This window comes from Procambarus clarkii, chromosome 10 (assembly GCF_040958095.1).
Source record: "Procambarus clarkii isolate CNS0578487 chromosome 10, FALCON_Pclarkii_2.0, whole genome shotgun sequence".
Classification (NCBI taxonomy): domain Eukaryota; kingdom Metazoa; phylum Arthropoda; class Malacostraca; order Decapoda; family Cambaridae; genus Procambarus; species Procambarus clarkii.
In genome coordinates, this window is record NC_091159.1 from 25,473,941 (window position 1) to 25,488,210 (window position 14,270).

Genomic DNA, 14,270 nt, shown 5'->3' on the forward strand with positions numbered 1-14,270 from the left:
AGATGAGACGCCCCACTCCCACAGCTGGTGGCCCAAGATGAGACGCCCCGCTCCCACAGCTGGTGGCCCAAGAAGAGACGCCCCACTCCCACAGCTGGTGGCCCAAGATGAGACGCCCCACTCCCACAGCTGGTGGCCCAAGAAGAGACCTCCACTCCCACAGATGGTGGCCCAAGATGAGACGCCCCACTCCCACAGCTGGTGGCCTAAGATGAGACGCCCCGCTTCCACAGCTGGTGGCCCAAGATGAGACGCCCCACTCCCACAGCTGGTGGCCTAAGATGAGACGCCCCACTCCCACAGCTGGTGGCCCAAGAAGAGACCTCCACTCCCACAGCTGATGGCCCAAGATGAGACGCCCCACTCCCACAGCTGGTGGCCCAAGAAGAGACGCCCCACTCCCACAGCTGGTGGCCTAAGATGAGACGCCCCACTTCCACAGCTGGTGGCCTAAGATGAGACGCCCCACTTCCACAGCTGGTGGCCCAAGAGGCGACGTCCCACTCCCACAGCTGGTAACCTAAGATGAGACGCCTCACTCCCACAGCTGGTACCCCAAAATGAGACGCCTCACTCCCACAGCTGATGGCCCAAGATGAGACGTCCCACTCCCACAGTTGGTGGCCCAAGATGAGACGCCTCACTCCCACAGCTGGTGGCCCAAGATGAGACGCCTCACTCCCACAGCTGATGGCACAAGATGAGACACCCCGCTCCCACAGCTGATGGCCCAAGATGAGACGCCTCACTCCCACAGCTGGTGGCCCAAGATAAGACGCCCCACTCCTACAGCTGATGGCCCAAGAAGAGACGCCCCACTCCCACAGCTGGTGGCCCAAGATGAGACGCCCCACTCCCACAGCTGGTAGCCCAAGATGAGACGCCCCACTCCTACAGCTGGTGGCCCAAGATGAGACGCCTCACTCCTACAGCTGGTGGCCCAAGATGAGACGCCCCGCTCCCACAGCTGGTGGCCCAAGATGAGACGCCTCTCTCCCACAGCTGGTGGCCCAAGAAGAGACGCCCCACTCCCACAGCTAGTGACCCAAGATGAGACGCCCGCTCCCACAGCTGGTGATCCAAGATGAGACGCCTCACTCCCACAGCTGATGGCCCAAGAAGAGACGCCCCACTCCCACAGCTAGTGACCCAAGATGAGACGCCTCACTCCCACAGCTGATGGCCCAAGATGAGACGCCCCACTCCCACAGCTGGTGGCCCAAGATGAGACGCCCCACTCCCACAGCTGGTGGCCCAAGATGAGACGCCCCACTCCCACAGCTGGTGGCCCAAGATGAGACCCCCCACTCCCACAGCTGGTAGACCAAGAAGAGACCCCCCACTCCCACAGCTGGTAGACCAAGAAGAGACGCCCCACTCCCACAGCTGGTGGCCCAAGATGAGACCGCTCACTTCCACGTCAGAATAATAAAATTGTAAGGCAACAAGTACAAGAAGGCTGTTAGACGGTGCATAAAGAGTTAGGCCTCACTCGCCCGTAGTGACTGTTAGGTGTGTACCTCCCCCCCCCTCCACCTCCACCCCACCACCAAGACCTCCACCCCTCCACCCCACCACCAAGACCTCCACCCCACCACCAAGACCTCCACCCCATCACCAAGACCTCCACCCCTCCACCAAGACCTCCACCCCATCACCAAGACCTCCACCCCTCCACCAAGACCTCCACCCCACCACCAAGACCTCCACCCCACCACCAAGACCTCCACCCCTCCACCCCTCCACCAAGACCTCCACCCCTCCACCCCACCACCAAGACCACCACCCCACCACCAAGACCACAGTGTTCCACTGAGAATAATGAAGACTGCTACACCACCAGCAAAAAATGTTCCTTATATATTTTATCCTCCATTCTTGCTCCCTCCCGTAATGACCCGTCCATCCCACCATCCCTTTATCTCAACCACTCAGCACAGTCCTACCTTCTGTCTTCTTCCTTCCTTCCTTCCTTCCTTCCTTCCTTCCTTCCTTCCTTCCTTCCTTCCTTCCTTCCTTCCTTCCTTCCTTCCTTCCTTCCTTCCTTCCTTCCTTCCTTCCTTCCTTCCTTCCTTTCTTTCTTCCTTCCTTCCTTCCTTCCTTCCTTCCTTCCTTCCTTCCTTCCTTCCTTCCTTTCTTTCTTTCTTTCTTTCACTCTTTTCAGACACATTTAGTTTTACATCGTTGCGAGTGTCACCCGTCTCTTCTGTCAGTGACGGTACCCGTCTCTTCTGTCAGTGACGGTACCCGTCTCTTCTGTCAGTGACGGCACCCGTCTCTTCTGTCAGTGACGGCACCCGTCTCTTCTGTCAGTGACGGCACCCGTCTCTTCTGTCAGTGACGGCACCCGTCTCTTCTGTCAGTGACGGCACCCGTCTCTTCTGTCAGTGACGGCACCCGTCTAATCTGTCAGTGACGGCACCCGTCTCTTCTGTCAGTGACGGCACCCGTCTCTTCTGTCAGTGACGGCACCCGTCTCTTCTGTCAGTGACGGCACCCGTCTCTTCTGTCAGTGACGGCACCCGTCTCTTCTGTCAGTGACGGCACCCGTCTCCTCTGTCAGTGACGGCACCCGTCTCTTCTGTCAGTGACGGCACCCGTCTCTTCTGTCAGTGACGGCACCCGTCTCTTCTGTCAGTGACGGCACCCGTCTCTTCTGTCAGTGACGGCACCCGTCTCTTCTGTCAGTGACGGCACCCGTCTCCTCTGTCAGTGACGGCACCCGTCTCTTCTGTCAGTGACGGCACCCGTCTCTTCTGTCAGTGACGGCACCCGTCTCTTCTGTCAGTGACGGCACCCGTCTCTTCTGTCAGTGACGGCACCCGTCTCTTCTGTCAGTGACGGCACCCGTCTCCTCTGTCAGTGACGGCACCCGTCTCTTCTGTCAGTGACGGCACCCGTCTCTTCTGTCAGTGACGGCACCCGTCTCTTCTGTCAGTGACGGCACCCGTCTCTTCTGTCAGTGACGGCACCCGTCTCTTCTGTCAGTGACGGCACCCGTCTCTTCTGTCAGTGACGGCACCCGTCTCCTCTGTCAGTGACGGCACCCGTCTCTTCTGTCAGTGACGGCACCCGTCTCTTCTGTCAGTGACGGCACCCGTCTCTTCTGTCAGTGACGGCACCCGTCTCTTCTGTCAGTGACGGCACCCGTCTCTTCTGTCAGTGACGGCACCCGTCTCCTCTGTCAGTGACGGCACCCGTCTCCACTGTCAGTGACGGCACCCGTCTCCTCTGTCAGTGACGGCACCCGTCTCTTCTGTCAGTGACGGCACCCGTCTCTTCTGTCAGTGACGGCACCCGTCTCCTCTGTCAGTGACGGCACCCGTCTCTTCTGTCAGTGACGGCACCCGTCTCTTCTGTCAGTGACGGCACCCGTCTCTTCTGTCAGTGACGGCACCCGTCTCTTCTGTCAGTGACGGCACCCGTCTCCACTGTCAGTGACGGCACCCGTCTCTTCTGTCAGTGACAGCACCCGTCTCTTCTGTCAGTGACGGCACCCGTCTCTTCTGTCAGTGACGGCACCCGTCTCTTCTGTCAGTGACGGCACCCGTCTCCTGTCAGTGACGGCACCCGTCTCTTCTGTCAGTGACGGCACCCGTCTCTTCTGTCAGTGACGGCACCCGTCTCTTCTGTCAGTGACGGCACCCGTCTTGTCCTCCAGCAACCTCGGGAGTCACGGAAAACAATGCAAATCTACGATGCTAATATTATCGAGGCGAACACCGTGGCACTATCGCTTAAACAAAGGCAAACCGTAGCGGAATGTTAGTATGTGCCTTGGGCATCTGCTCCTTTGACGAGCTCTCTTTGGGGGAGCCCAAGAGCGTTCCTATTGGTGTTTTAAACCCCGGGGGGGGGGGGGGGAGTGGGGGGGGGGGGGGTTGAAGACGTTGTTGGAAAGTGTAACATTTGTGCTTTGTGGTCGATGGAGAACCCTGGCACTTCAGTGGTCTGAATGGCGACCAATCAGGAGCAAGTGGGTACACCGTTCTCGGCTCTCCTACTTCGACTTATTTTCTTCTTCATTCTTCATTCATATTACAGTTTTCGAATTGTGTCGGGGGGGTGGGGGGGGATCGGAACCATTCAACGTTACAAGTGGATGTTTGAGGCAAGTGGTTTTGTCGTTGACGGGGACAGGAAGCCTTGTCGTGGTCTCCTCTAAGTTAACATTTGTTTGTTCCTATTCAGTTAACACGGTAGATAATTAAAAATAAATTAGATGTCACATGATTGCTCTAATCTCTTCATAAAGGCGGAACCATCGTTCGTGTGTATTAACGACACCAGCAGCCTTCTACGTGAGCGTCCTGCGCTCCTTGTATGTTGTGATTTTGTAAGTTTGGAGTGATGGCGGATGGTGAAAGTGTTATTAAGCCTTTACTAGCTGCAGGTGTGTTGTGGTGGTGGCTGTCACTCACCCAGCACCCCGTGTTGCTTGTGGTGGTGGCTGTCACTCACCCAGCACCCCGTGCTGCTTGTGGTGGTGGCTGTCACTCACCCAGCACCCCGTGTTGCTTGTGGTGGTGGCTGTCACTCACCCAGCACCCCGTGTTGCTTGTGGTGGTGGCTGTCACTCACCCAGCACCCCGTGTTGCTTGTGGTGGTGGCTGTCACTCACCCAGCACCCCGTGTTGCTTGTGGTGGTGGCTGTCACTCACCCAGCACCCCGTGTTGCTTGTGGTGGTGGCTGTCACTCACCCAGCACCCCGTGTTGCTTGTGGTGGTGGCTGTCACTCACCCAGCACCCCGTGTTGCTTGTGGTGGTGGCTGTCACTCACCCAGCACCCCGTGCTGCTTGTGGTGGTGGCTGTCACTCACCCAGCACCCCGTGTTGCTTGTGGTGGTGGCTGTCACTCACCCAGCACCCCGTGTTGCTTGTGGTGGTGGCTGTCACTCACCCAGCACCCCGTGCTGCTTGTGGTGGTGGCTGTCACTCACCCAGCACCCCGTGTTGCTTGTGGTGGTGGCTGTCACTCACCCAGCACCCCGTGTTGCTTGTGGTGGGGACAACAGCGCCTCCACCACTACCTTCCTGTAGAGGGGTGGGTGGGGGGAGGGGGGACAACTACACACATGACACCACACGTGACACCACACGTGACACCACACGTGACACCACACGTGACTAGACACAAGATATGCCTAGGAATGTCCTCATGAGTTACCAGAATCGTGATTGCCTTTGATTAGCTAAGGTGGGGTGATTGGGCCTGACTTGAGGACCCCCTGGAAGGAATGTTGATGGTGATTAGTCTGGGTAATGTGGATGGGGGGAGCGGGGATTGGGAACAGGTTGTAGCTAGCGATGATTGTGTGGACGTGGCTGGTGGGAGGGTTCTGTGGAGGCAATTGTGTTGATGTTGACGCTGATTGTATGAAGTGAGAAATGTTCTAATTTTAAATTAATTATAATAGCTGAAGATTGTTTTAAATTACAATTTTAAATTTAAAAATTACGGAAAAATTCTATAGAACGTCGAACTTTCAAAGTAAAATATGCCTACAGGTGGAAAAGGATGGAGGATGTAAGAGGTATGCTTAGGTATGTCTGCGTAGGTCCACTGAGTATGTTTCATCACCTGCTGTATGTCTGTGTATAGGAATGATGTGTGTAGATGCGCGCGCACGTGTGTATATGTGTGTGTGTGTGTGTATGTGAGAGAGAGAGAGAGAGAGAGAGAGAGAGAGAGAGAGAGAGAGAGAGAGAGAGAGAGAGAGAGAGAGAGAGAGAGAGAGAGAGAGAGAGAGAGAGAGAGTAAACAATACCTGAGCTTGGAGGATGCAGGAGACAGATCATTAATAAGAGTGAGGAAGCCAGTTAGGCGCTGGAGCAAATATACGAGGGTAAGGGATGTAGGGTGAAGCCAACTAGAGTGTGGCTTGTTTCATAATGTACGACCATTGTACACCGGTGTTTGCTGACGATGCCAAAATTAGGAGACCGATTAAGACAGGATGACAGCACGAGGCTTCCAGATGACCTGAACAAACTGAAGGAATGGTTCAAGAAATGGTTGTTAGATTTTAATCCGATCCAATGTAAAGGAATGAAGATAGGTGTAGGGAGCTGGATGCCTGATAAAAGGTACTATTTCGGAAATGAAATTCTTCAAGAATCAGAGAGAGAGAGAGAGAGAGAGAGAGAGAGAGAGAGAGAGAGAGAGAGAGAGAGAGAGAGAGAGAGAGAGACCTGCAGGCTTGGTATCACGCCAAACCTGTCCCCCGAAGCCCATATCAAGAGGATATCATCAGCGGCATTTGCCAGGTTAGCCAACATAAGAACGGCTTTTAGAAACTTGCGTAAGGAATTATTTAGAACCTTGTATACCACATATGTCAGACCACTCCTGGAGTATGCAGCTCCAACATGGAGTCCATATCTCGTCAAGCACAAGACTAAATTGGAGAAGGTTCAGAGGTTTGCCACTAGAACCCGAACTGAGGGGTATGAGCTACACGGAGAGACTACGGGAACATGCCTCATGTCGCTGGACAGAAGAGTTAAGGGAGACATGATCACCACATACAAGATTCTCAGAGGAATTGACAGGGTAGGGAAGGGAATTATCAGGGGAAAGCACCAAGCCATTACGACTATATAGCACTGGGAACGGGTCAAGATAAGGATTTGGGATGGGACGGGGGAAAGGAATGGTGCCCAACCACTAGGACGGTCGGAGATTGAACGCCGACCTGCATGAAGCGAGACCGGCCCTCTACCGTCCAGCCCAAGTGGTTGGCCGAATTGAAAGGATAGATAAAGACAGTTTATTTAACACAAGGGGCCCACGCACTAGTGAACACAGGTGGAAATTGAGTACCCAAATGAGCCATAGAGACATTAGAAAGAAATTTTTAGTGTCAGAGTAGTTAACAAATGGAATGCATTAAGTAGTGATGTGGTGGAGGCTGACACCATACACAGTTTCAAATGTAGATATGATAGAGCCCAGTAGGCTCAGGAACCTGTACACCAGTTGATTGACAGTTGAGAGGCGGGACGAAGCTCAATCCCCGCAAGCACAACTAGGCTAGTACACAGAGAGCGAGCTCTTCCTTGCAAGCACATGTAGGTAACTACTGCTAGGTGGCTAACAACACGCGAGCTTCATATGGTGTTATACATTGTTCGCTGTATAGAATATCCAATATGTTTAATACGATCACAGACACGCATATTGGCCACTAGGTACATATTACCCCATAACCTGTTATCTCTGTCTCTCTCTCTCTCTCTCTCTCTCTCTCTCTCTCTCTCTCTCTCTCTCTCTCTCTCTCTCTCTCTCTCTCTCTCTCTCTCTCTCTCTCTCTCTCTCTCTCTCTCACTCTCTCTCTCTCACTCTCTCTCACTCTCTCTCTCTCTCTCTCTCTCTCTCTCTCTCTCTCTCTCTCTCTCTCTCTCTCTCTCTCTCTCTCTCTCTCTCTCTCTCTCTCTCTCTCTCACTCTCTCACTCTCTCTCTCACTCTCTCTCTCTCACTCTCTCTCACTCTCTCTCTCTCTCTCTCTCTCTCTCTCTCTCTCTCTCTCTCTCTCTCTCTCTCTCTCTCTCTCTCTCTCTCTTTCTCTCTCTGTCTGTCTGTCTGTCTCTCTCTCTCTCTCTCTCTCTCTCTCTCTCTCTCTCTCTCTCTCTCTCTCTCTCTCTCTCTCTCTCTCTCTCTCTCTCTCTCTCTCTCTCCACATGGGATGGAAGGGAGTTGATTGAATTGGAGGAGAAAGGTGGATGTGAAGAAAAATATGTTTATTAAAAATGGGGATGAGAGAAAGGAAGGGAAGTAGAGGGAAGGGAAGAGAAGAGGTTGGCGGGGCATGGAAGGGATAGTATGGGAGGGGTGATGGAAGAGGGGCCACGGGTTGGATGGGCGAGATAAAAATATAAGGTAACAGGGATGGACCCAATTTTTTTTATTGAAACTGGAGAGGAAAATCGGGTTTTGTTTTCAGGACTTGGAGTATTACACGCCTTCTTACTCACCTTTAGCTCTTGGGCCCCGTCACTCGCCCTACACTCTGCTGGTGTACAGGTTCCCGAGTCTCGTGGTATATTGTTGTCATATCAACACTTGAAGCAGCATAATGAGTCTGCCTCCACCACTTCTTAGTTCATTATATTTAATTACTATTTATAATGCCTCTGTGGTTCCTGTGTGTATACTCACCTACTTGTACTTCCAGGGTCATACATCTGCTCTTAATGCCTTTCGACGTTATTAATTCAATGCGGTGAATCGTTTCACGCGTTATCTTATCGTTTTTACATTAAAGTGGTGTATGGAATTGGCTTCAATAGCTTCCATGTGTTTCCAGTTTCCCATTATTTCCTCCCGTTTTACTGTTCCTTAATTTGAACATTGCTTCTCTATGTACTTTGTCGATTCCCCCTTAGTGTCTTGTAAGTCGTAATCGTGTTTGTCTTATTCCTCCTTTCCTCCGTGTAGTGATTCCCAGTTCCTTCAGTTAATCTTCATAGCTAAGTCCCCTTAGCTCAGGAACGAGTCTTATTGCATGTTTTTTGTACTTTTTCTACTTTTGTTTCTTAATGTAGGGGTTCCATGCTGGGGCTGCATACTCAGTAATAGGTCCTAGAAACAATATATATACAGGGTTCGAAAAGGATCTCTGTCCAAGTACCTGAAGGATAACCGGACGTTTGTCAGTATAGTATGTGCGGCCCTCGTTAATCTGTTGAAGAGTGTCAGAGGCAGTACTACTGGTTGTTAGAGCCCGAGTGCATGGGGGGAAATGTGTGAAACCCCGGTTAGGCTTCAGTGGAAGCCTCGGAACCCTCGTGGGGGGCAGTAGCACTCCAGGTTGCAATTCTTTTGACCATGTCGTGGTACAGTTGACTAGAGAGCATCTGGGAACACTTAGGACATAGGCAATAAGTATAGTAGCCTCGTCTGCTGGCGGGTCAGCAGTAGCCTCGTCTGCTGGCGGGTCAGCAGTAGCCTCGTCCTCGGTCGGTCGAGTGAGAGAAAACGCTTGAAAATTATAGTTGGGAGCTCCATGCGCTGATCACAGCCCCTAACATGGTAAATAGAATGGTCTCTCCCTCTCTGCCCATCACGGGTGGTAATGCTGGGGCTGGTCTGATAATATGTATATTTTGGCCGCTCGAAACATTTGATGGTCACTGTGGCAAGAGCAGCAAAATTGGGATTAGTTTTTTGATTTACATATTTTAATCTGGCTTGAATGTATGCATATGCTCGTTTTCTGTTTATATTACTTATTGTCACATATTCTGTTTGTGAATTAATCCCTTTTGATGGGATTCATTACAATATATTGTACGCTGAGCACTTGAACAAATAATTCATATCCTATTACATAATTACTCTATGACAGAATTTAACTTTCAGTTTGTAACTCAAAGAAAATTTTCTCTTTGAATCTAACTTGCTGAATCCAAAAATGGTTTCTAAAATTATGTTGGACGTTAGTATTTCTAATTAGGCATAGGTTTATTGTTATACAATATTTCATGAATGAAATAACAAAGGCAAAAATAATGCTGTAAACCATGAACGCAGTTTATTCATTCTTATTCATAATAATGAATATGTACATGTAAAGAACCTATGAACTCTTGTATATGAAAGTAATTTTCAAGATGGAAAGGGATGTGTGGTGCCAAGCTCAAACACTAAGCTTTTTGCAACTTTACAAAACACAAGATTTCTCTGATGTCACCGAAGGTTTATAGTTATTCACAACGATAACAAAAAGCTTATATTTCTGTATGGAACCAGCAGATTCTATTCATTTTATCAAGAGGCTAAACAGTTAAATTTTGTCCTTTGAGAGATAGAAATGTCTTACAAATTCGGCCAGTTGTATGATGCACGATATGCAGCACCTGATTTGTTTGACTCATGTATTGTGATATTTTGGCCTGTTCCTCTTCATCGGAGTCGCTGTCGGCAACCATTCCCTCCCAGCTGGTGGGTGGAACTGTTCCTCTTCATCGGAGTCGCTGTCGGCAACCATTCCCTCCCACCTGGTGGGTGGAACTGTTCCTCTTCATCGGAGTCACTGTCGGCAACCATTCCCTCCCACCTGGTGGGTGGAACTGTTCCTCTTCATCGGAGTCGCTGTCGGCAACCATTCCCTCCCAGCTGGTGGGTGGAACTGGAATATCAACTAAATGAGGCACCGGCTCCGTATTAAATAGTGTTTGTGTATTGTATGTCTTGGGGGAAAAAATATCATATAAAAGGGCTTCAAGTGACATCGTACTTATGATAATGAAACCTAACATAATCTAACGTAACCGAGCCCAATCTAACCCAACCGAGCTTAAGCTAAGCTAATACTAACATAACGATATACAGGTACACGGTTTTAAACAGTCAGAAGCGGCCATCATACCTCTACACATGTTCATTGACCATAACTCTGTTTTCATCACTCCTCTCTCTCTCTGGTGCACCAAAACAATGACTGCAAGAGAGGACCTTGCAGGAGGCTGCACTGGGCTGCTTCACACAGTTGGCGTCACTCACAAGACGTTGCACGCTTATCAAACCTGACGTGACGGACACTTTATAATATCATATTTGAAATCAGAATGTTGTGTTAAAAATAGATCCGCTGAGCAGCGTTTTTTAGTTGTTTGATTTTCACTTAATTTCGTGAAATTTGTAGATGTGGTTTTCAAAGTACTATCACAAACAGTCCATTTGTTTACATTCCACCAATAAAAGCAAGGTATTATAATCTTTGAATGACAAGTTGCTCAAATGGGAAGGTTGTCGAATACTATTAACATGGAGCCAAGTCATGTAGGAATACCAGGGAATGACATTGCAGATAAAGATATTAAAATAACGGCAACAAAATGACAAACCCACAAGTAAGCATAGATTAACAAAAGAATTAGAGCTAACGCATTCTAACAAACCACGTATTTTGTTGCTAAGGAACAGTACAAGAACAAAGGTACACACACACATACATTGCGTCAGGCTTGGATACTATGAGCATGGGAGATAGACTTACAAGTTCCTGAGGATAAGAGGAAAAAGTATTATGAAGACATGCCAAACACACCACGAGAACATTATCCAACACATTGCGCAGTTTCAAACTACCACTAACACTTCACGATGCAGAATTTCTTAAAAGACATTGGACATGATCTTACTGAAACCAACGTAGAAATGACAAACGCTCAACCACCCTTTATACAGACACAAGGAACACATGGAACACATAGCAGGGCAGCCAGAGCAAAGGGTTCCAGCAGGCATATCCCTTCAACACCCCCCCCCCCCCCCCAAAAAAAAAAAGCTCTGTACAGTTAATTTAATAGTGTGTTGTTGCCTGGAGGGTGGGTCGCCATTTTCCAGTCCTGCACCGGACAGGGAAAAATATTGTGGGAGCTGTTTTTTATTTTATTTTTTTTTCACTTTTTTTTTTTTATTGTGCAGTCTTTTCAACTCTTCTCACTATATAAGTTTTCAAAATATCGAGTAGAACTGACTAAACAATGAAAAGGTATATATATATATGAATGATAAGTAGCATATATTAATGTGCTGTAGAGTACTTATTTGTATAAGTGCACTTTTGGACGTAGTTATAAATGCACATAACTGGAGTTAAGGAGAGGTTATGCACTTATGTAAGTGTTTATAGCCTATTAAGTTAGGTTGGGTTTTACTTTCATCGTTTAGTTAGGATTTTTTTTGGTTTGGTATAATTTGGTCAATTACAGTTTTTTTGTCAGTTATATGTACATGTTTGAGGATTACTCACATATAAATAAACTGAAAGAAAATTGGAACCTATTTTTGCCAGAAATTTGTTGAGAGTTGAGGAAGAGAGTATTGACGCTGAGTCACGGGGGGGGGGGGGGGGAGGGCTTCCTGCTGTGTACTACGTGAAGGGTGACTGGTGGTGGTGGGGGGGGGGGGGGGGTGTGTACCCCCTGACTGTGACCCCATGCTGCCCCCCCCCCTGTGTCCCTCCCCTTCCCCCTCAACTCAACATCCCTCCTTCCCCTCTCCTCTACACCCCCTCCTTTCCCTCTCCTCAACATCCCCTCCTTCCCCCTCTCCTATTCATTTTCCTTTCCCCCCTCCCTCTACTCTGTTCATTATTCATCTGTTTTACATGACATTCATTTTCTAACCAGTGTTCCTTTGTGAGTGTCTTGGGGGGGGGGGGGTGTTCCTCGCCTTGTGTGGAGGCCTAGGTAGGCTGGTCAACCCCTCCACTCGAATAGTACATCGTATTTTGACGTATAAAGCCCTCCTAAGGCTTAAAACGTATGTACAGCTGCTCGTAAAATTGACGTCGTGTCCCGTTTTCTATTCCTAGGTTCTCGGTTAGGCTAGGTTTGGGCATCAGTTAGAATATCAGTATAGTGACGTTGTGAATGTTGGAGAGGACGGGCTGGGATGGCAGGCAGGGTTTAGTGGGTGCTGAACAGGCTACGCTGAACCGTGTTGGGTGCGTATATTGGTAACACTGGGACGTGTGCAGGTGTCTACGTCAACACCTGTGTTCTTAACACACTCCCTAGGTCTCATTCCCTCATTCTCACACTCGCTAGTTCTTATAGTCCCTCACACTCGCTAGTTCTCATATTCCCTCACACTCGCTAGTTGTGACGCTGCATCACTCTCACTACACCCTTCATCTGGTCGTAGAGTGTTTCCTGTGAGCGGCACCTTCCCTGTGCTGAGGGAATGTTGTGGTTGCCAAGGTTGGCTTGTCACCTTCCCATGGTCCCCCCGTATTTACCCCCTTCCCTACCCCCCCTCCTGAGTAGTCCCTGGAACCCTCCCACCCCTCCCAGGCCACGCCAGGAACCCCCAACCCCTCCCAGGCCACTCCTGGAACCCTCCCACCCCTCCCAGGCCACGCCAGGAACCTCCAACCCCTCTTAAGACACTCCTGGAACCCTCCCACCCCTCCCAGGCCACGCCAGGAACCCCCAACCCCTCTTAAGACACTCCTGGAACCCTCCCACCCCTCCCAGGCCACGCCAGGAACCCCCAACCCCTCCCAGGCAACCCCCTGGAGCAGGCAATAAAGAAGTCCTCGACCGCAGGTCTGGAGTCCCTGCTGGACGTTATGTTCCTGTGATCTCAATAGCGTAGTTATTCCTCTCCCATTCCAGGCTCATTGGGAGGTAGTTAGGTTCTTTGTGACCCGCAGCTGGTCACGGCGTTTATATAGTTGCTGCTCAAATACCATCCAGGTCGACCAGATGATTTCCCGAATGGTAAAAGGTTTGAATGGACGTGTAGTAAATGGTGGATCATTTAGAGGTTTTTCAAATGGAAAGTTGAGAGGAATGTTATAGTGTGGTTTGGGCGACGCTGACAAGTGCGGGTGGTTTTATGGTGTCTCTGTTGTATTGTGTGGAGTTGTTGTGTTGGGGGAGTCAGCGGTTGTGTTGTGGTTGTTAGCTGTTGTATTGTGGTTGTTGGGCGAGTCAGCAGTTGTATTGTGGTGTTGGGTTGTAACGTATCGTAAATTGAGAGTAAAAAGAAATGAATACCGTAGTAATGTGTGTGAGGGTTTGGGGTGAGGGAGGAAGAGATTCGTGTATCACGAAACCTGTATATAGCTCTTTTTTTGTGTTTTAGCTCTTCTGAATTTGTGTGAATGACTTGATCCACCACGGACCATGACTTACTGTCGAGAATGAGTGCCCGTGTCCGTCGTGTCATGAGTGAGTGCCCGTGTCCTTCGTGTCATGAGTGCCCGTGTCCGTGTCATGAGTGAGTGCCCGTGTCCTTCGTGTCATGAGTGGGTGTCACGTACGGGTTTGCGAGATATAACAACAAATCATTGCGACTATATGTAAGTAAAATTACTGGAATATATTTAACAAAGCCATTAATATAATTTTCATTGATGTCGAAGGTGCTGCCTCGTATGTTTTTGTATGTTTTTGTTGTGTTTTTGGTGTTATGTTTGTGTTTATTTGTGGGTCAGTGACCGAGCGTTCCCTCCTGTCATATTTTGTTTGTTTTACAGGTTATAAAATATACTGTGTTTACACCTGGCGCAAAATATATTTTGTTCAAAATACATTTATTAACTGAAATAAAGTGTGGAATATTTTTGACGAGAACTTTGATGGTGAGGTCACTGTGATCTGTGAGTGGTAAATGGTGAGGTCACTGTGATCTGTGAGTGGTTAATGGTGAGGTCACTGTGATCTGTGAGTGGTAAATGGTGAGGTCACTGTGATCTGTGAGTGGTTAATGGTGAGGTCACTGGGATCTGTGAGTGGTTAATGGTGAGGTCA

The 14,270-nt window shown here is 49.4% G+C and overlaps 1 protein-coding gene across 1 annotated transcript in view; it reads right to left on the reverse strand.

Annotated features, from left to right (window-relative positions):
• Positions 1–9,932, reverse strand: part of LOC138363236 (uncharacterized) — a 23,451-nt gene extending 13,519 nt beyond the window's left edge. Inside the window, exon 1 of the mRNA XM_069322241.1 lies at positions 9,861–9,932. Coding sequence (XP_069178342.1) covers positions 9,861–9,932 — 72 coding nt within the window. The remainder of the gene's footprint in view (positions 1–9,860) is intronic.
• Between the last annotated feature and the right edge of the window lie 4,338 nt (positions 9,933–14,270).